We start from the raw sequence: 21,628 nt of genomic DNA on the forward strand, positions 1-21,628 counted from the left end.
TCTTCACCTGAAACTGTCGCAACATGGTTAATTGGCTATACCCCAATTCAAAATAAGAAGTTCTAAAAAATAATATAAAACAGAAAAAGAATTATGTATGACCAAAACACAAGAAGAAATAGATGATCTGAATAGGCCTATGTCTACTGAAGAAACTGAATCAGTAATTAATAACATTCCAAGCCAGGAAGCACCAAGTCCAGATGGGTTTACTGATAAATTCTAGCAAACACTTAAGAAAGAAATTAGACCAATTCTCTACAATCTCTTAGAGGACAGAGGCGAGGGAACACATCCTAAGTCAGTCTATGAGAATACCATTACTTTAACACCAGAACCAGAAAAAGACAAGAAAAAGGGAAAAAAAAAGAAAAGAAAACTACAGGCCAGATTCTCCTATCAACACAGATGCAAAAATCCTCATCAAAATATTAGCATATCAAATCTAGTAAATAACAGATTTATATACCACAACCAAGAGGGGTTTATTCCAAGCAGACAAGGCTGATTCAACAGTGGAAAATCAATTAATTTAATCTACCACATCAGTACAGTTTTTTTTTTTATCACATGATCTTATCACTTGATGCAAAAAAAGCATTTGACAAAATCTAATACCCATTCATGAGGAAAAAACTCTCAATATACTAGGAAAAGAGGGAACTTCCTCACCTTGATAAAGACTACACAAAAATACTACAGCTAATGGCTTGCTTGTTTCCCTGGTGGCTCAGCAGATTAAAGAATCCACCTGCAATGCAAGATATGCAGGTTTGATCCCTGGGTGGTGAAGATCCCCTGGAAAAGGAAATGGCAACCCACTCCAGTATCCTTGCCTGGAAAACCCCATGGCCAGAGGAATCTGGTGAGCTACAGTCCATGGGGTTGCGAGAGTCAGACATGACTTAGTGACTAAACAACAACAGTAATGTCTTAGCAGTGAGGAATTCGAAGTTTTCCCACAAGGATCAGGTAAAAAGCAAGGATGGCCCGTCATACCACTTCTTTTCAAAATTGTACTGAAAGTCCCTGCTTATTCAATAAGTCCTTGTTAATGCAATAAGGCAAGGAAATAAAAGGTATACAGATTGGGAAAGAAGGCATAGAGCTCAAAATGGCAAAGCAAAGGAAACAATATAAAGATGAGTGGTTGCCAGAGGTTGGTGGGGGAAGAAGGATAAATAGGCAGTGCATAAAGGACTTTTAGAAAAGTGAAAACACTCTGTATGTTATTACAATGATGGATATATGCCATTATGCTTCCTCCACATCCATAGAATGTACAACACAAGTGTGAACCCGGAGGGAAATTGTGGACTTTGGGCAATTGTGATGAGTCAATGTAGGTACATCCTTCATAAAAGATGTATTTCATAAAAAGTGAATGGTGTTGATAATAAGGGAGGCTATATATATAGGTCGGAGGATTGGGTACATAAGAAAAATGTACCTTCCTCTCAATTTTGTTGTAAACCTAAAGCTGCTCTAAAAAGTTGTCTTTAAAAAAAATCAGGAGAAAAAAAGTCATGTGTTCCATGAAGACTTGATTGTCTTCTCTCCTTAAAATGTGAAATGGCAGCTTCCATTTTGGTGCCCATATTGTATCCTAATTTATAGGTAATCCTATTTTTATAGATGTGGCTACATAAAATAAAATCTGTATATCAAAAAAAAAAAACAAGATAAAAAGTAAATGTAAACTGGGAAATGTTTTCAACAAATATGATAGTCATAAAGTTATCATACTTATATAATGATCTCTTACTGAATGATAGCCAATAGGAAAATGGCAAAGGATCTTGAGGGCTATAAAGAAGAAGATATTCTTAAACCAGTCTCCATCCTGTCCATTGTCATCTCTTCTGTCCATACCACTGACATGGCCACGATTACAGGTGTGTGGAGTTATGCTGTATAATTATTGCACAGAGGGATGGCATCACCAGAGTTTTGTACTACATTTAAATTCTAAAGCTTTGAAACAAAAGAATCCCTAAAAAAGTAGAATAAATATCAACAACAGACTTAAATAAGTGATGAGGATCCATAAGAGCCAAAACAATCTTAAAAAGGAACATAGTTGGAGACTCACACTTACAATTTTAAAACTAACTACTGTGCTACAGCCATCAAGACTGTGTGGTATTGACATAAAGATGGGCATATAAGCAATGGGATGGAATTAAAATTTTAAAATATACCTATACATTTTAGTACAACTGATTTTCAATAAAGGTGCTAAGACAGTTCAATGGGGGAAAAGAGTCTTTTCAACAAAAGGTGAAGAACAACTGGAAAAAAATAAAATTGGACTCCCTAGCTCATATCATATACAAAATTAACTAAAAATAGATTGAAGACCTAAATATGAGCTATAAAGTTCTTAGAAAAAATATAAATGTAAATCTTTGTGATCTTGGATTAGGTACTAGTTTCTTAACTATGCTACCAAAGGCATTACCAAAAAAGAAAGAGTAAATAAGTTGAATTTCATCAAGATAAACTTTTGTGCTATAAAAGACACCATAAAGAAAGGAAAATAAATGCAAAGAATGGGAGAAAATATTTGCAAATTGCACATCTGATAACATCTAGTGTCCAGAATATATTTTAAAAACTCTCACAGCCAAACAAAACACAACTCAATTAAAAGTGAGCAAAACATTTGAAAAAAATTTCTTCAAGGAAGATACACAAATGGCCAAGAAGCATGGTCAATACTGAAAAGATGCTTGACGTCATTAGCCATCAGTGAAATATAGATCAAAGGAACAACGACAACCACTTCACAAGCATTAGGATGACTATAGTAAAAACGTCAGCAAGGAGAATTGGAATCCTCAAATACTGCTGACGTGAGTATAAAACGGTGCAGCCACTTGAGAAATAGTTTGGCATTTCTTCGAAAAGTTAAACACAGCGTTAACCATATGACCCAGAAATTCCATTTGTAGGTATATAACAAAGAGTATTCCACAAAAGCTTGTATAACCAAGATTTGAAGAAACATTACTCATAATAACCAAACAGTGGAAAAAAATTATCCATTCAACTGATGAATGGATAAACAGAAATACAGTATATCCATTCAACAGATTATTAATCTATAAGAAGAAATGAAGTACTGATTCATGCTATAGTATGGGCTAAGCTTGAAAACATTACACTAAGTGAAGTCCAATACAAAAGGCTCCATATTGTATGATTCCATTTGTATGACTCATGGAGAAAAGGCAGATCCATAGAAACAGAAAGTAAATTAGTAGCTACCAGAGTCTAGTGATGAGGAATGGAAAGCTATTGCTAATGGTTTTATCATTCTTTGAGGTGATGAAATGTTCTGGAAGTAAATAATGGTGAGGACTGCACACCCTGAGACTATACGTAAAGTGACTAAATTGTGCACTTTAACAGTACTTTGTATTTTATCTCAGTGCAAAATAAAAACATAAATGATGAATACATGTAAAAAAAAAACAGTCAATGTCACAAGCAATCAAAGAAATGTAAATCAAAACAAGTTGTTTTTCTATTGCCCTGCTAGATATTATCAAAAATAAAAATACTCAATGCTGACAAAAATGATGACCTCATATATTGCTGTAAGAACTGTAAATTCATGCGCCCTTTCTGGAAAAGAATTAGGTAATATGTATTACCTAATACATGCCCGAAGGGCGGTGGCCAAGAGGAATTACCCCACGTCTGAGGTCAGGGGCAGCAGCGGCCGAGAGTGCCAGGCTGCAACGGCACAGGAACGGCCGGGTGAGGAGCTACCCCACGTCCGAGGCCAGGGACGGCGGCTGGAAGGAGCTACCCCACCCAGATGAGCGGTGGCTGCGCGGGCCCAGGAGGGCCTAGAGGAGCTAGCCCACGTTGAAGGTCAGGAAGGGCAGCAGTGAGGAGAGACCCCTCGTCCAAGATAAGGAGCAGTGGCCGCGCTTTGCTGGAGCAGCCATGAAGAGATATCCCACGCCCAAGGTAAGAGAAACCCAAGTAAGACGGTAGGTGTTGCAAGAGGGCATCAAAGGGCAAACACACTGAAACCATACTCACAGAAAACTAGTCAATCTAATCACACTAGGACCACAGCCTTGTCTAACTCAATGAAACTAAGCCATGCCCGTAGGGCAACCCAAGATGGGTGGGTCATGGTGGAGAGATCTGACAGAATGTGGTCCACTGGAGAAGGGAATGGCAAACCACTTCAGTATTCTTGCCTTGAGAACCCCATGAACAGTATGAAAAGGCAAAATGATAGGATACTGAAAGAAGAACTCCCCAGGTCAGTAGGTGCCCAATATGCTATTGGAGATCAGTGGAGAAAAAACTCCAGAAAGCATGAAGGGATGGAGCCAAAGCAAAAACAATGCCCAGCTGTGGATGTGACTGGTGATAGAAGCAAGGTCCGATGCTGTAAAGAGCAATATTGCATAGGAACCTGGAATGTCAGGTCCATGAGTCAAGGCAAATTGGAAGTGGTCAAACAAGAGATGGCAAGAGTGAATGTCGACATTCTAGGAATCAGCGAACTAAAATGGACTGGAATGGGTGAATTTAAATCAGATGACCATTATATCTACTACTGCAGGCAGGAATCCCTCAGAAGAAATGGAGTAGCCAACACGGTCAACAAAAGAGTCCAAAATGCAGTACTTGGATGCAATCTCAAAAACGACAGAATGATCTCTGTTCATTTCCAAGGCAAACCATTCAATATCACAGTAATCCAAGTCTATGCCCCAACCAGTAATGCTGAAGTTGAACAGTTCTATGAAGACCTACAAGACCTTTTAGAACTAACACCCCAAAAAAGATGTCCTTTTCATTATAGGGGACTGGAAAGCAAAAGTAGGAAGTCAAGAAACACCTGGAATAAAAGGCAAGTTTGGCCTTGGAATACAGAATGAAGCAGTGCAAAGACTAATAGAGTTTTGCCAAGAAAATGCACTGGTCATAGCAAACACCCTCTTCCAACAACACAAGAGAAGACTCTACACATGGACATCACCAGATGGTCAACACTGAAATCAGATTGATTATATTCTTTGCAGCCAAAAATGGAGAAGCTCTATACAGTAAGCAAAAACAAGACCAGGAGCTGACTGTGGCTCAGATCATGAACTCCTTATTGCCAAATTCAGACTTAAATTGAAGAAAGTAGGGAAAACCACTAGGCCATTCAGATATGACCTAAATCAAATCCCTTATGATTATAGAGTGGAAGTGAGAAATAGATTTAAGGGCCTAGATCTGATAGATAGAGTGCCTGATGAACTATGGAATGAGGTTCGTGACATTGTACAGGAGACAGGGATCAAGACCATCCCTATGGAAAAGAAATGCAAAAAAGCAAAATGGCTGTCTGGGGAGGCCTTACAAATAGCTGTGAAAAGAAGAGGAGTGAAAAGCAAAGGAGAAAAGGAAAGATATAAGCATCTGAATGCAGAGTTCCAAAGAATAGCAAGAAGAGATAAGAAAGCATTCCTCAGCAATCAATGCAAAGAAATAGAGGAAAACAACAGAATGGGAAAGACTAAAGATCTCTTCAAGAAAATTAGAGATACCAAGGGAACATTTCAGGCAAAGATGGGCTCGCTAAAGGACAGAAATGGTGTGGACCTAACAGAAGCAGAAGATATTAAGAAGAGGTGGCAAGAAATACACAGAAGAACTGTACAAAAAAGATCTTCATGACCCAGATAATCACTATGGTGTGATCACTCAATGTGTCTAGAGCCAGACATCCTGGAATGTGAAGTCAAGTGGACCTTAGAAAACATCACTACAAACAAAGCTAGTGGAGGTGATGGAATTCCAGTGGAGCTATTTCAAATCCTGAAAGATGATGCTGTGAAAGTGCTGCACTCAACATGGCAGCAAATTTGGAAAACTCAGCAGTGGCCACAGGACTGGAAAAGGTCAGTTTTCATTCCAATCCCAAAGAAAGGCAATGCCAAAGAATGCTCAAACTACAGCACAATTGCACTCATCTCACACGCTAGTAAAGTAATGCTCAAAATTCTCCAAGCCAGGCTTCAGCAATATGTGAACTGTAAACTTCCTGATGTTCAAGCTGGTTTTAGAAAAGGCAGAGGAACCAGAGATCAAATTGCCAACATCAGCTGGATCATGGAAAAAGCAAGAGAGTTCCAGAAAAACATCTATTTCTGCTTTATTGACTATGCCATAGCCTTTGACTGTGTGAATCACAATAAACTGTGGAGAATTCTTCAAGAGATGGGAATACCAGACCATCTGACCTGCCTCTTGAGAAATTTGTATGCAGGTCAGGAAGCAAGAGTTAGAACTGGACATGGAACAACAGACTGGTTCCAAATAGGAAAAGGAGTTCGTCAAGGCTGTATATTGTCACCCTGCTTATTTAACTTATATGCAGAGTACATCATGAGAAACGCTGGACTGGAAGAAACACAAGCTGGAATCAAGATGGCCGGGAGAAATATCGATAACCTCAGATATGCAGATGACACCACCCTTATGGCAGAAAGTGAAGAGGAACTCAAAAGCCTCTTGATGAAAGTGAAAGTGGAGAGTGAAAAAGTTGGCTAAAGCTCAACATTCAGAAAATGAAGATCATGGCATCTGGTCCCATCACTTCATGGGAAATAGATGAGGAAACAGTGGAAACAGTGTCAGACTCTATTTTTTTGGGCTCCAAAATCACTGCAGACGGTGACTGCAGCCATGAAATTAAAAGACACTTACTCCTTGGAAGGAAAGTTATGACCAACCTAGATAGCATATTCAAAAGCAGAGACATTACTTTGCCAACAAAGGTCTGTCTAGTCAAGGCTATGGTTTTTCCAGTGGTCATGTATGGATGTGAGAGTTGGACTGTGAAGAAGGCTGAGCGCCGAAGAATTGATGCTTTTGAACTGTGGTGTTGGAGAAGACTCTTGAGAGTCCCTTGGACTGCAAGGAGATCCAACCAGTCCATTCTGAAGGAGATCAGCCCTGGGATTTCTTAGGAAGGAATGATGCTAAAGCTGAAACTCCAGTACTTTGGCCACCTCATGCGAAGAGTTGACTCATTGGAAAAGACTCTGATGCTGGGAGGGATTGGGGGCAGGAGGAGAAGGGGACAACAGAGGATGAGATGGCTGGATGGCATCACTGACTTGATGGACGTGCGTCTGAGTGAACTCCGGGTGTTGGTGATGGAGAGGGAGGCCTGGCGTGCTGGGATTCATGGGGTCACAAAGAGTTGGACACAACTGTGTGACTGAACTGAACTGAACTGAATATATATTAAGAAGCTTAAAGTGCTGATTCTATTTAACTTAGACAACCTAGTTTTAGGAATCTAAATTCCTTACTTAGTAGACCATATAGAAATAGGACCTTTATTATTTATTATGAACTTTCCATTCCTTCTGAGCTAAGTAGAAAAATGAGTCTCGCCCTTAACCTGAACCTTATATGGATTCTATGTCATGGCTTCCATCATTTCTATTTTCTTACTTCCACAACTCAGTTCTACTTTATTGATGTCCTCTGGATGATTTTAACATCCAGATGTATTCAAAATGTCTGTCCAGCTCCGCTTCACCCTTCCCTACAATACAACCAGATCAGTTACCCTCTCAGTGTTCCTGACACCCTTCTTTCATTTATGTTATTACCGTAACTGTCTATCATGTGTTTCCCCTACCCCCAGCCCCACCAAAAAAAAAAAAAACAAAAATCAAAAAACAAAAAAACAGGCTATTGCCTGCTTTGCCTCATCATAATGAGGACTTTTTCTGGAACTAGACTGTTTGGATTTGAATTCAAGCTTTGCCACTTGCCAGCTATGTGGTTCAGGTCTCACTTTCCTCATTACATGGAATTATCTAATTATTATATTAGAATTATATAATTATTACATGGAAAGTGGTCAGAGCAGTGCTGGCACATAGTAAACCCTGAATTTGTGTTATTATTATTATAACTAACAGAGGATAAGATGATTGGGTGGCATCACCAACTCGATGAACATGAGTTTGAGCAGGCTCCGGCAGTTGGTGATGGACAGGGAAGCCTGGCATTCTGCAGTCCATGGGATACAAAGAGTTGGACACGACTGAGCAACTGAACTGAACTGATTATTATTATTATCATGTCATAGAGATATTATGAAGCTCAAATGATGTGTATGAAACCACTTTGTAATGCACTACTCATTACTTTCTATTACAGTAACATGTGTTTACCTTATCCTCATAAATTATAGAAGAACAAGGACTATCTTATTTTCTAATGACTTACATTGTACACAGTAAATTCTCAAAAGTTGCACTGAAATTAAATGTTATTTTATGACCAAATCACTGTTGACTTTTGGTTATGTCTAAATAACATCACATCAAGATAACTCACAATCTTGTTATATATACACTTGTGTCTTCCACTATGTTAGAGGTCTTTTCAAAGTAGAGTCTACAATGGAGAATCCACTGCAAGCATGGAAGGAAAAGTTTTAGGAATTCTATCTACAGTTTTTCTTAATCTTTTGTAAATTTTTATTGTTTGGAATATATCATTACTAACATGTATACAATTACTATGCAAATGCTATAACAGGTAAGTAAATGTATACTGGAAGTGCAGGCTTAAGACAGTTTTACTAAATGGTGTACACTCTAAAAGGTCTGGCGATCAGCACATTAACCCACAGTATGGTTTCTCTCCTGGTGTCAAGCTGATCTATTGAAGTTTTCCTAGCACACAGTTTATATTTCTTTGTTTCCAAATCTGACTCACAACCAGTTTGTTTAAAATGAGAGTATGGCAGCCACTCCTTTTCAAGCTGCAACTTGCATTCTTCACACCAAGACTTAACCATCACCAAATGTAAAGTCCTTAAAAGACAGGACTGTATCTGGTCTATTTTTGCATCTACCCCCACACCCCCACCTCCTCACCACACAACAGGGTTTTCACAACTGGCACATAACAGGCTCCACATAAATGTTGGCTGAATGCATATAATGACACAGTGATTGCTACTGGAAGGCAGGAGAGTGTGTTGGTAAACAGCAGAAGCTCAGATTCTGGCTCTGCCACGTAACAGGGTGACCCTGAGCCTCAGATTTTTCCTTTGGGAAATGAAGGTGATTAAGTAAAGGGACTCTCCTGGGGTGTCCAGTGGTTAAGAATGACGCACCAATGCAGGGGACACGGGTTCAATCTCTCTGATCCAGGAAATTCCACTAAGTCCCTGCACCGCAGTTATTGAAACCCCCATGCCCTAGAACCTGTGCTCAGCAATGAGAGAAGCCATTGTAATGAGAAGCCCTTGCACTGCAACTAGAGAGCAGCCCCTGCTCATTGCAACTGGAGAAAGCCTACAGGCAGCAATGAAGATCCAGCACGACCAAAAATTAAAATGAATAAATAAATAATGTTTTTAAAAGTTAGTAAAGAGTAAAATCCATTTCTTGACTCAAAATATTAATTTGGTAGCATAATTTAATGCAGAAAATGCCCTCAATTCATGAAATGAAAAACTGGGCAATTACCATGTAGTGTGCATTTTTCATCAGCAGTTCTATATATTGAAGTGGTACAGCATGCAGTTATATAGCATCTTGAGTTTCCTGTATCACCCCAAGAGGTAAGACACTGATTTCCCAAGGAGCTGTGCCCCTTCAGTATGAGTATGCAGAGAAAGAGTGAGTGGAAGGAAGGGAAAGATTAGACAATTATTTCTATCTTATGAATGTGTGAGAGAGTTTGCTTTGTCATTTGGGGTTTCAAGTACTGATTACTGTTAAATCAACATATCCTATTACATTAATATGGCTCTTAAACTGTAAAAAAATAATTTTGGTCAATGAATCATTTGTCTATGTTGAAAATCCTAAAGAATAGCAACAATACCAATACCACCTCCTGGAACTAAAAGCAGTTCTAGCAAGATTTGAGGATACAAGGTTATATATAAAAGTCACTTGCTCTCCTATATACCTGCAATAAATAATTGGAACTTGAAATTCAAAACACAACACTATTTACAAAACTACCCAAAATACAATATCCTGTGCTTAAGTATAGTTCTAACAAAATATGAACAAGATTGGTATGAGGAAAAGCACAAAACTCTAATAAAAGAAATAATAAATAGAAGGATATTCCATGATCATGGATAGTAAGATTCAGTATAGTTAGGATGTCAGGTAGGATGTGAGTTCTGATACCTCACCAATGAAGATATGCAGATGGCAATAGTATGTGAAGCATGTTCAACATCATATGACATTAGGGAACTGCTAATCAAAAGTACAATGAGGTACAATGAAACATCTATTAGAATGGCTAGAATTTAAAACACTGACAACAGCAAATGCTGGCAAGAATGTAAGGCAACAGGAGCTCTCATTCATTGCTGTTGAGAATGCAAAATGGTACAGTCACTTTGGAAGACAGCATGGCAGTTTAATACAAAGCTAAACATAATCTTACCATATGATCCACCAATCATTCTCCTAGGAATTTATCCAAATGAGTTGAAAATGTATGTCCACACAAAACCCTGCACACGAATGTTTGTAGAGGCTTTATGCTCCATAAAGGACAGAAATGGTATGGACCTAACAGAAGCAGAAGATATTAAGAAGAGATGGCAAGAATACACAGAAGAACTGTACAAAAAAGATCTTCATGACCCAGATAATTATGATGGTGTGATCATTGACCTACAGCCAGACATCCTGGAATGTGAAGTCAAGTGGGCCTTAGAAAGCATCACTACGAACAAAGCTAGTGGAGGTGATGGAATTCCAGTTGAGCTATTCCAAATCCTGAAAGATGATGCTGTGAAAGTGCTGCACTCAATATGCCAGCAAATTTGGAACACTCAGCAGTGGCCACAGGACTGGAAAAGGTCAGTTTTCATTCCAATCCCAAAGAAAGGCAATGCCAAAGAATGCTCAAACTACAGCACAATTGCACTCATCTCACATGCTAGTAAAGTAATGCTCAAAATTCTCCAAGCCAGGCTTTAGCAATATGTGAACTGTAAACTTCCTGATGTTCAAGCTGGTTTTAGAAAAGGCAGAGGAACCAGAGATCAAATTGCCAACATCAGCTGGATCATGGAAAAAGCAAGAGAGTTCCAGAAAAACATCGATTTCTGCTTTATTGACTATGCCATAGCCTTTGACTGTGTGGATCACAATGAACTGTGGAAAATTCTGAAAGAGATGGGCATACCAGACCACCTGATCTGCGTCTTGAGAAATTTGTATGCAGGTCAGGAAGCAAGAGTTAGAACTGGACATGGAACAACAGACTGGTTCCAAATAGGAAAAGGAGTTCGTCAAGGCTGTATATTGTCACCCTGCTTATTTAACTTCTATGCATAGTACATCATGTGAAACGCTGGACTGGAAGAAACACAAGCTGGAATCAAGATTGCCAGGAGAAATATCAATAACCTCAGATATGCAGATGACACCACCCTTATGGCAGAAAGTGAAGAGGAACTAAAAAGCCTCTTGATGAAGGTGAAAGTGGAGAGTGAAAAAGTTGGCTAAAGCTCAACATTCAGAAAATGAAGATCATGGCATCTGGTCCCATCACTTCATGGGAAATAGATGGGGAAACAGTGGAAACAGTGTCAGACTTTATTTTTCTGGGCTCGAAAATCACTGCAGATGGTGACTGCAGCCATGAAATTAAAAGACACTTACTCCTTGGAAGGAAAGTTATGACCAACCTAGATAGCATATTCAAAAGCAGAGACATTACTTTGCCAACAAAGGTCTGTCTAGTCAAGGCTATGGTTTTTCCAGTGGTCATTTATGGATATGAGAGTTGGACTGTGAAGAAGGCTGAGCACTGAAGAATTGATGCTTTTGAACTGTGGTGTTGGAGAAGTCTCTTGAGAGTCCCTTGGACTGCAAGAAGATCCAACCAGTCCATTCCGAAGGAGATCAGCCCTGGGATTTCTTTGGAAGGAATGATGCTAAAGCTGAAACTCCAGTACTTTGGCCACCTCATGCGAAGAGTTGACTCATTGGAAAAGACTCTGATGCTGGGAGGGATTGGGGGCAGGAGGAGAAGGGGATGACAGAGGATGAGATGGCTGGATGGCATCACTGACTTGATGGACGTGCGTCTGAGTGAACTCCGGGAGCTGGTGATGGACAGGGAGGCCTGGCGTGCTGCGATTCAAGGGGTCGCAAAGAGTAGGACACAACTGAGCAACTGAACTGAACTGAACTGAACTGATTCATAATTGTCAAAAATTAGAAGCAACCAAGACATATCCTTCAATCAGTGAATGGAGAAACAAACTGTAGTACATCCATTTGATGGAATTTTATTCAACAATAAAATGAAATGAGCTATCAAGCCACAAAAAGGCAGGGAAGAACCTTAAATACACATTGCTAAATCAAAGAATCCAGTCTAAAAAAGCTACAAACTGCATGATTCTAACTATATGACATTTTTGAGAGGCTAACCGCAGAGACCATAAACAGATCTGTGGTTGCCATGGGTTAAGAGGAGGGAGGGAAGTATGAATCAGTGGAGCACAGGGAATTTTTAAGGATGGTGAAACTATTTGCATGATACTGTCAGGGTGGATACAGGACATTACCCATTTGTCAAAAACCATATAACTGTGCAACACAAGAAACAAACACTAATGTCAACTATGGGATTTAGTTAATAACAATGTATCAATATTGGTTCATCGATTGTAACTAATGTACCACACAAATGCAAGATGTTAATTACAGGGGAAATTGTACAGAGGGAGGGTGGGTATGTGGGAATTCTCTACATTCTCCTCAACTTTTCTGTAAACCTAAAACTACCCTAAAGAATAATAGCTGTTAACAAAAAATGTCCAAAGTAAGTAAAAAATACCACAGCAAATTATATATATATATAAAATACTTAAGTATATGCCAATACACACATTCAGATAAAATAAAATAACTATACTCTTTCTCTTCATGATAATTTTTCGATTTTAGTTCCCTGACCAGGGATCAAACACATTCCCCTGTAGTGGAAGCATGGAGTCTTACCACTGGACTTCCAGGGAAATCCCTTCACAATAAATTTTAAACTATATATTCTGTTATTTTCCTTCTTCAAATACAATGCTTTTATATGGACTGTCAATCATGTCCGACTCTTTGCAACCCCATGGACTGTAGACTACCAGGCTCCTCTGTCCATGGGATTTTCCAGGCAAGACTACCAGAGTGGGTTACCATTTCCTTCTCCAGGGGATCTTCCTGACCCACGGATCGAACCTGGGTCTCCAGCATTGCAGACAGATGTTTTACCGTCTGAGCTACCAGGGAAGCCACAGTATAATGCTTTTATATGGACTGTCAATGGAAGATAAGGAGATGCAGAGAGTTATGCTAAATTATGTTCAGAAAAATTTTGGTAGTGAAGGGAACTAGGATTGATGAGTCTGGAGTCTAGGAAAGAATTCTTTTTAAAGGATATAATGATGACAACTCTAAAAAAAAAATAATACTGTTAGCCCCCATTCACTTTTATTTTTTAGTTATTTCACTCTCTTTCAAAGAATATAAGTAAATACTAAAATATAAAACTGCATACCAACAGTACATATAAAATTTTGCCAATGAGTTAAAATGCGAGGAAAACGAACACATACCAAGTCATCGATGTTGACCATTAGAACATTCTGATATGCTCCACCGTCTTTACCGCTAATATCACAATCAGATGATGCTACTGGCAACAGAACAAGGATCAGGGGAGGAATTCCAAAGATATACCTAAAAGAAACTGAATTCAACAGTAAGTAAGAATCAGCCAAATGTTTTAAGTCATATTATATCATCTGATGGCAGTGTTTCAATTGGCCTGACCACTAATTTCTAAGAATTTTTTAAATGTATCTTGCTTCTGCAGAGTGTAGGGAAAAACTCCAAAGTTCATTATTATGTAACAGCCAAAGTAAGACAATATTTTGGAGTCTAGGTTTCTTTCATTTGAATTCAGATATAACTCTGGGATAGTGCAGAACAGGTGTGATGACAGCAAAGTCTCTTTGCTCCATCGACAGAAAAACAGGTAAACTATGGGTTAAAAATGAGAAATTCTTGAAAGTTTATGATCTATGGCACGTGACTGTATATTTATGTAAAACTTGGTGGCCGATCAAGTGTCCAGCTGTTTCCTGGAGGCAACATCGTAGGAAGTTTATCTCCACAGTATGGCACTATGATTATATTCTTTCCTTTTAATAATGGACCTTAGAAGGCTTACCTTTCCTAGAACTGGTACAAAGTGGACATTTATATTATAAGACCCCTTATCTTTTCAGTATCTTCTATTTCTAAATGCCCAGAGACTCACATTCTCTTCAAACACAGCCCTGTTTAGCTTCTTGACATGTTAGGAAAACAATAAATAAATTCATACCCTGTTAACTAATTATTTATATCTGTTTTTAAATGTCTTCTTATTTAGGGGCATTTTTTAATCAAAAGGGATGAAATTATAAATGACATCACTTTTGGCAATAGTAATACACTGATAGAAAGCTAGGGATTCCCTGAGGGATTAAAATCTGGTTTTATGGGGACTTATTTTATTTCTTCACAAGCTTGCCAGAGTGTCTTGTTTGAATCTTTCTGTAAACTATTGAGTGTTGATGACAATGTATTTCCTGTGACTTTCACCAGTGAACTTTTACTATTCTCATTGAGTGCAAGACATTTCACATGTATGCCTATTCCTAATTAAGATTACAAACAATGCTGCTTGGAACCCAAGGAACTAAAGACTGTCTAATATATCATAAACTTCCCGATAACATTATAATCTATTACATCATTATCTGTCATACAAAAGTGAGTAACTCTCCCCATTAAATTGTGTGCTGTTAGTGACCCATATATTTACAATAGAGAATGTAGACTGGATAGCAGATAGAGGAACAAACATGAATCTCACATCAAATCTTCATACTGACATTTAACAAGGTAAGAAAAACAAAATGAGAAGCAAGATCTACTCAAAGCTCTGACACTAAGTTTCTGTACGCATGATGAGCAAAAATTCACTTAGGAGATTAATGATGCTGCTGCTGCTACTGCTAAGTCGCTTCAGTCATGTCCGACTCTGTGCGACCCCATAGACGGCAGCCCACCAGGCTCCCCCGTCCCTGGGATTTTCCAGGCAAGAGTACTGGAGTGGGTTGCCATTGCCTTCTCCGGATGATGATGCTAGTTACCTTTAACTGAGTACCTGTCATGTACCAAGCACTGTTCAGTGCCTTATACTTACTGTCTCTAAAGATCCAAAGGGTCCTACCAGGTAGTTAATCTTTTTGTTAAACATAAATAGTAGGTGCCAGGTCTGGATTCTAACCTGAGCCAATTGCTTCACCAGGATTTGATCATAAATGCCCATAATCTTTCTAAAAAATAATCTTATTTATTTATTTATTTTTGGTTGTGCTGGGTTTTCCTTGTTGTGTGGGCTTTTCTCTAGTTGCGGAGCACGGGTTTCTCATCACCATGACTTCTCTTGTTGAAGAGCACCAGCTCTAGGGCACACAGGCTTTAGGAGTTGTGGTCCCCAGGCTCTGGAGCACAGCTTCAATAGTTGTGGTGTACGGGCTTAGTTGCCCTGGGACATGTGGGATCTTCCCAGATCAGGAATTGAACTCATGTCTCCTGCATCAGTAGGCGGATTCTTTACCACTGAGCCACCAGGGAAGCCTACCCATAATCTTTTAATAACATGTCATCATTTTGATCTAAATGAAAACTACCTCCAGGTTCTATTATCTATCTCCACCTCTCTTCTACTATTGTCTCTCTCACCTGAAGATTCTCAAACAATGATCAATTGCTAATTATTTAGCATCCTAACTTTGTAATTAGGTTTGTATAGATAGTGCAGAGCCAAACTTTTTCTTTTCTCTGTCATCTTAAAGGTGTCTGGCAGGGATACTTCAGGAGGAATAGAGGATAAGGAAAGTTTATACACCATATAACTTGAAATGAGCTTTAAAGGAATAAAAACAAAATAATTAAACATTAGAATGAAAAGGAGACATTTTTACTATTGTACATAAATGTTATTTCAAAGGTCCACATTTTACACTTCGATTTAGGAGGCAGTTTTATTTTTTCTGAGCACTACTTATTGTGCCCTCTTCATTCCAAATTTCAGTAATGAGTGCTCCCAAAATTCACATTGATCCATTTGGTCATTGGATGGTATTTTATCAATGCTTTCAAATGATGACTTAGTGGGGAATTAAGTCTTTTTTGTGCAATTCTAAAACAATATTTGCCTTATCTGTAGAGTGTCTTTGGCTGCCACTATTGTTGTTAAATGGGCTTTCCTGGTGGCTCAGAGGTTAAAGCGTCTGCTCGCAATGTGGGAGACCTGGGTTCAATCCCCGGGTTGGGAAGATCCCCTGGAGAAGGAAATGGCAACCCACTCCAGTATTCTTGCCTGGAGAATCCCATGGATGGAGGAGCCTGGTGGGCTACAGTCCACGGGGTCATAGAGAGTCAGACACGACTGAGCGACTTAACTTGTTAAATAGGTCAGCCCTGGGCTTCCCTGGTGGCTTGGCAGTAAAGAATCTGCAATGCAAGAGACATGGGTTCAATTCCTGGGTTGGGAAGATCCCCTGGAGAAGAAAATGTCAACTCATTCCATTATGCTTGCCTGGGAAATCCCATGGACAGAGGAGCCTGGCAGGCTACAGTTCACGGGGCCACAAAAGAGTCAGACATGACTTAGGAATTAAATCACCACCAGCAGCTCAGCTCCAGATAGCCTCGGGCAACACAAAGTACAGAGGGAGATTTGGAGGCTTTGTCTTGGTGTGGAAATGGGTTAATCTTGAGACCACTTAAAGAACAGAGCATCTCAAAATCTTCACTTCCCTAATTTGTAAAATGAAAACCTCAGACTAACTGATCCCTTGATATCCCTTTCAACTCGTAAGCACCTTAATTCTAAGAATCTACCTAGCCATCCAAATACAGTAACTCTTTAAACTTGAAATCCCCTGATGGACAATGTTGCAAATACATTGCAGTGCTTCAAACCCAGGTCTCAGAGGTTCCTAGATTTCTCATTAATGACTTGCCTTCAACTGAAGTCTTTTCTCCATACCACATAGAGAGTAACATATTAATATTGCCTAGTTTGAGCCTGCTTTTGACATTGTTGTCACAATAGGAAAGGACTCTGCTTTTACGTTTAGATTATGCATAGACTACCAACCCTATCCCCCCCCCACCTTGACCTTTCCCTTAGGTTACAAAAAAAGATAAACCGTAAAGAATAATGCAAGGCAAGCTTGGGCTTGTGGAATTTTCTTTAGATTTCCTGAAGGGATTGAAACTGGAGAATTTGTTTTCAGTAGGGAATTTGGTTAAACCAGAATGATGGCTGTCTAAAAAAGTCTTGTGGTTTTTATATTAAGCCAAATAATACATTCAATCCTCAGATGCTTAAGTTATGGGGTCAAAGTGAACGTAAACAAATTAGTTTCTACAATCCTTCAAATCCAATCTTTCATTACTGTTTAAGACCAATCAGTGTGTATGGACTGTCTACTGTACACATTACATAGACCTATTTTCATGAAAGACATTATCTGAATATATAAGATTTGGCTTTAGTATGAGCAATTGGCATAAACGAGTGAATAAATAAAAAGTAGGAAATAATCATATATGAAAACCAGCTTTTAAAGGTTCTAAAATCAATTTTATGTTCACACAAAGAATTCTAATATTTGCCACAAACATATTGATTAGATTATAAATTCTATCCATAAGTCCTATGATAAACAGCAGATAGACATTTCTGAAGCCATCCTATAATACTATATACAGTATTTCATTTAATCCCATAACCATTTCTTGAGGTAAGTACTATCAATTACTAAACATTTTGGCAGATGGAGAATCTGGGGCCCAAATTTTTCCCCAGATAAAATGAGTTTTATAAGAGTCAGGATTCAAATCCAAGATTGTCAGGTTGAAAAGTCTAGAAACTAAGCTTTCAGCCACTGAGCTACACTGCTTCCTATAAAAATAACTGCGTGTGTGTCCTCAAGGGAAATGTGCAAAAACCCCATCTTTCTCCACATGAAACTCACTGTGGTGCTTCCTTGGCCAAGCTCTGAAACATTACACCACATAATCCTATTTAAGGGGAAAAAGACATTGACTGTTTGGTTTTATTACATTAGGTTATGTGTCACAGGTGCAGCCAGAAAAAGAATAGCTCACATCACAGAGAAATCAACATGTAATGTGGTCCTACAAAGTAACCTCTTCCATTTTTGTCTAAGGTATTTCAGTATTGTTATGATGCCCTGTGTAATTCTCTTTAAACTTCTTCAGGCTTTCTAATCTTCCTCAGTTCTCCATTTGTACCATTATTCCATTTTTGGGTCCTCAAATAATTAAATTATCAAAACGAGAGAGCACAATCATCAAGGACCACATAGGAGGTCCTCAACTACTTCAACTTCCAAAAGAAGTGTCAAAGGGAAAGGATAAAAAGTAATGAAACCTCTAATGAAATCTATTGGAACAAACTGCAGATAGCTACTCAGAGTAATTATTATTAGGAGTTTAGAATTCTAATATTTTGGTTGCTGATAACTTATGCTACATGATTAGTGTAGATATTCAGGAAATAGAGTAATGGACACCTTAGCTTCCTCCTTGTCAGTAATGGACACCTTAGCTTCCTCCTCTTGCTTTACCTCTCTGCTCTAGATCAGAGGTGATGGGAGGATAAGAGCTGGGAGCCATCCAGAAAGAAGTAAGTGCAGAAGCTCGGTGGGCATTGTAAGGAAAACAGGAATATATCTAATTTCTAATTCTATATTAAACTTCTAGAGGAGGCCCATTAAGAATTCTCTATACTCTAAACCCTACTCCTTTATTTTGTTACTGATCAGGTACTTCTGGACTATGTCACTTTTTGATGCTTGAATACCTGTGAGTGGGCAAAAAGCTCTTCTAATCTAAAGGTGCAGCCAGGAAAGGCATCAAACAGGACAACAACCTCCTGTCTATTCTGGCCCCCTCCCCATTCGTCTCCTTTTGATAGAGGAAGTATTTACTGTAAAACAGCAGAATTTTCCTCAGGCGATCCCTCCCTAAGTACATTTCCCTTCCCCCCAATCCCCCCAGCACATCTTTTTTTGTTTTGTTTGTTTTTTTTCCCCTAGCCAACTTTTGGACTCTATACTAGCCGTATGGCTGCTAACGCCATCGCTTCAACTCTGTCCTTGCCCATTTTAAATTCGTATTCCACACATGTAAAATCTACTCGGTCTCAGCAAGGGTCTAAAATGTAGAATTATGCCTGTTAATTCTGCCTCCGTCAAGGAGCACCCATTTAGAACAAACAAAACAAAACCCAAAGTGTCCCTTCTCAGTGCCAGCCCAGAGCACTTGGTTTCCCAGCAAAAGACACCGGGTACAGCCCCAGTCGGAAACTCCCAGCCTCAGTAAGTGGGTGAAAACGGGGTTTTCCGGAGACCTGTCCCTTTGGGGTTTAAAAGCGTGTCCCGTGGGAGCTTCGCTTTCACTTCTCTAAGGATTTGGAGCTGTAAGAGCCCACATCCTCGCAGATCCCGGGGCGCCGGTGAGTATCTCGGCGCGACCAGGCGCCCGGGGTGGGTGGGTTGGGCGCTCGGTTGACAGCGGGCGGCGCTGGCTCCGGGAGAAGGACGGAGCGCATTGTTACCCCGGGTCCTGGGCGCAGGCTGCCACCGCTGAACGGCGCGGAGGCTGCAGCGCCGGGTCTCGGGGACAGAGGGCCGGCGTCGGGGACCGAGGCTCCCACGCAGCTTGCCAGGTGCAAGTGGCAATGGGCCAGGGTACTCGGGCGCGGTCGCCGGCTGCCCCGGGGCAGAGCCCGGGCTCTCCGCAGGTCCAAAGTGCAAGGCCAGGCTGTTCCCGGACGTGCCTGGGCGCGGGGCCCCGCAGCGCGTCCGAGTCCCCGGGAGTGCCGGGCGCGCGAATTTCTGCGCCCGAGAGAGGAGCGCTTACCATGGAACATGGTCTGCGGGAGCGGGCGTGGTCATGATGACCGCAACTGCAGCAGGAGCACGCTCTCACCGCCCATAGTCACTCCCAGGACCCTGGTCTTCCGCGGAGTTACCGGGAGTCCGTGCCGGGTAGGGCAGTCTCTGTCGCTGGTTCCTCCTACCCACGCCGAGCCTGCTGTTTCATCCATCCCAAGGGGGGCGGCACACACCAGGGCCCGGCTCTGCGCTTTGCCTTTCCCATAACTTCCGTAGGATCAGCCGGCAGTGTACTTTCAGTTTCTACTTTGCGCTTGGTCTGCAGGTTCGATCTCCAAGTTAATCACTGGGGCGCCTTCACAGCACCCCCCGCCTCCCTTCTCCTGGTCACCTGCGTCCTCCCCGAGCGCTTCCTGTGCGCCTGGACCAAGACCAGAGGAGCGCGCGGATTTCCAAAGCACCGCAGGAGGAATGAGTTGGTCTTCTGATTCCGGGCGATTTGAGGCAAAAGACTTCCCAAATGACCTCTAGCCGCCTTGGCAAAATTAGGCGACTAGGATCTAAAAGCATCGGTTGCTAATGAGTCCACAGAAGCCGCAAATGTGTGGGGCGAGAGCTGGGCTATTGCAAGCGGGAACCAGGGAGGAGGCGTAGCAGCTCTTGCCGCGGATGTGGTGGTGGACGATGCCAAGTCCTCTTGTTTAAAAAAAAAAAAAAGGAAGTAAAGAATGATGAATGATTAAGAGGGCCACGGGCCACTCCCTCGGCCTCTCTAACCTCTCTTGGTCTCTTTCCTCTCTGTCTTTTGTACATGCACCTGCTCAGGTGAGATCTCAAAGGAAAATAAAGCGGTGGGTCAGTCTCCTCTGGTAAGAGCTATCTTTGGACCTAGAAATTAAAGCCCAAATTAGGTGGAGAAAGTGGAGACCGATAATAGCTCCTAACAATGTCTCCCTTGTGCGTTTGTCTGAATTGGCTAATAAATCAAATTATCCATTGTGACTGTGTGTTTACAGAAGCTTATTAGATAAAGATAAGTTTATAAGATAAACAAAAGTTTATCTTTTTTTTTCTTCTAAACCTGAATTATTTAGATATTTTCTGTCTTGGTTCGGTTTCTGATATTCTGCAGAAACCCTGCTTAAATGAAGGTGGGTGATGTAAAGAAATAACAGTGATAATAATATTATGGCTATCATTTACCTAGCATTTGTTCTGTACTAGTATTGTGCTAATCCTTTTATATATGTCATCTCAGGCAAAATTGCCTCTGTGGTAGATAATTTTGTGGGAACTAAGACTTCCTTAAGTATATGCCCGAATTCACTCCCCTGGTTAGTAACAAATGTGGAACACAAACCTACTGTAAATCAGCTCTAGAGTCCACACTTGGGATCCTTGGGTTAGAAGTCCTGTGAACAATGTAGAAATTGATGCCAGGACAGAAACAGAGTCACATGTAGTGTGGGTATGGCTTTGCTCCAGTGTGGGGACCTCAGGACAAGTTCCTGGAATTTGTGAGTTCTCAATTGAGACCCAAGCAGGTCAATTAACTTGATGATGTGAGCATTTCAGATTCTTTGATAGTGTGAACAAAGA

At 40.3% G+C, this 21,628-nt stretch overlaps 1 protein-coding gene across 1 annotated transcript in view; it reads right to left on the minus strand.

Moving 5' to 3' along the window:
• Positions 1-20,377, minus strand: part of IL7 (interleukin 7) — a 60,677-nt gene extending 40,300 nt beyond the window's left edge. Inside the window, exons 1-2 of the mRNA XM_055546337.1 lie at positions 20,055-20,377; positions 13,655-13,788 (exon numbers count right to left, since the gene is read on the minus strand). Coding sequence (XP_055402312.1) covers positions 13,655-13,788; positions 20,055-20,064 — 144 coding nt within the window. The 5' untranslated portion in view covers positions 20,065-20,377. The remainder of the gene's footprint in view (positions 1-13,654; positions 13,789-20,054) is intronic.
• Positions 20,378-21,628: the final 1,251 nt, after the last annotated feature.

The sequence above is a fragment of the Bubalus kerabau genome, chromosome 14 (assembly GCF_029407905.1).
Source record: "Bubalus kerabau isolate K-KA32 ecotype Philippines breed swamp buffalo chromosome 14, PCC_UOA_SB_1v2, whole genome shotgun sequence".
Classification (NCBI taxonomy): Eukaryota; Metazoa; Chordata; class Mammalia; order Artiodactyla; family Bovidae; genus Bubalus; species Bubalus kerabau.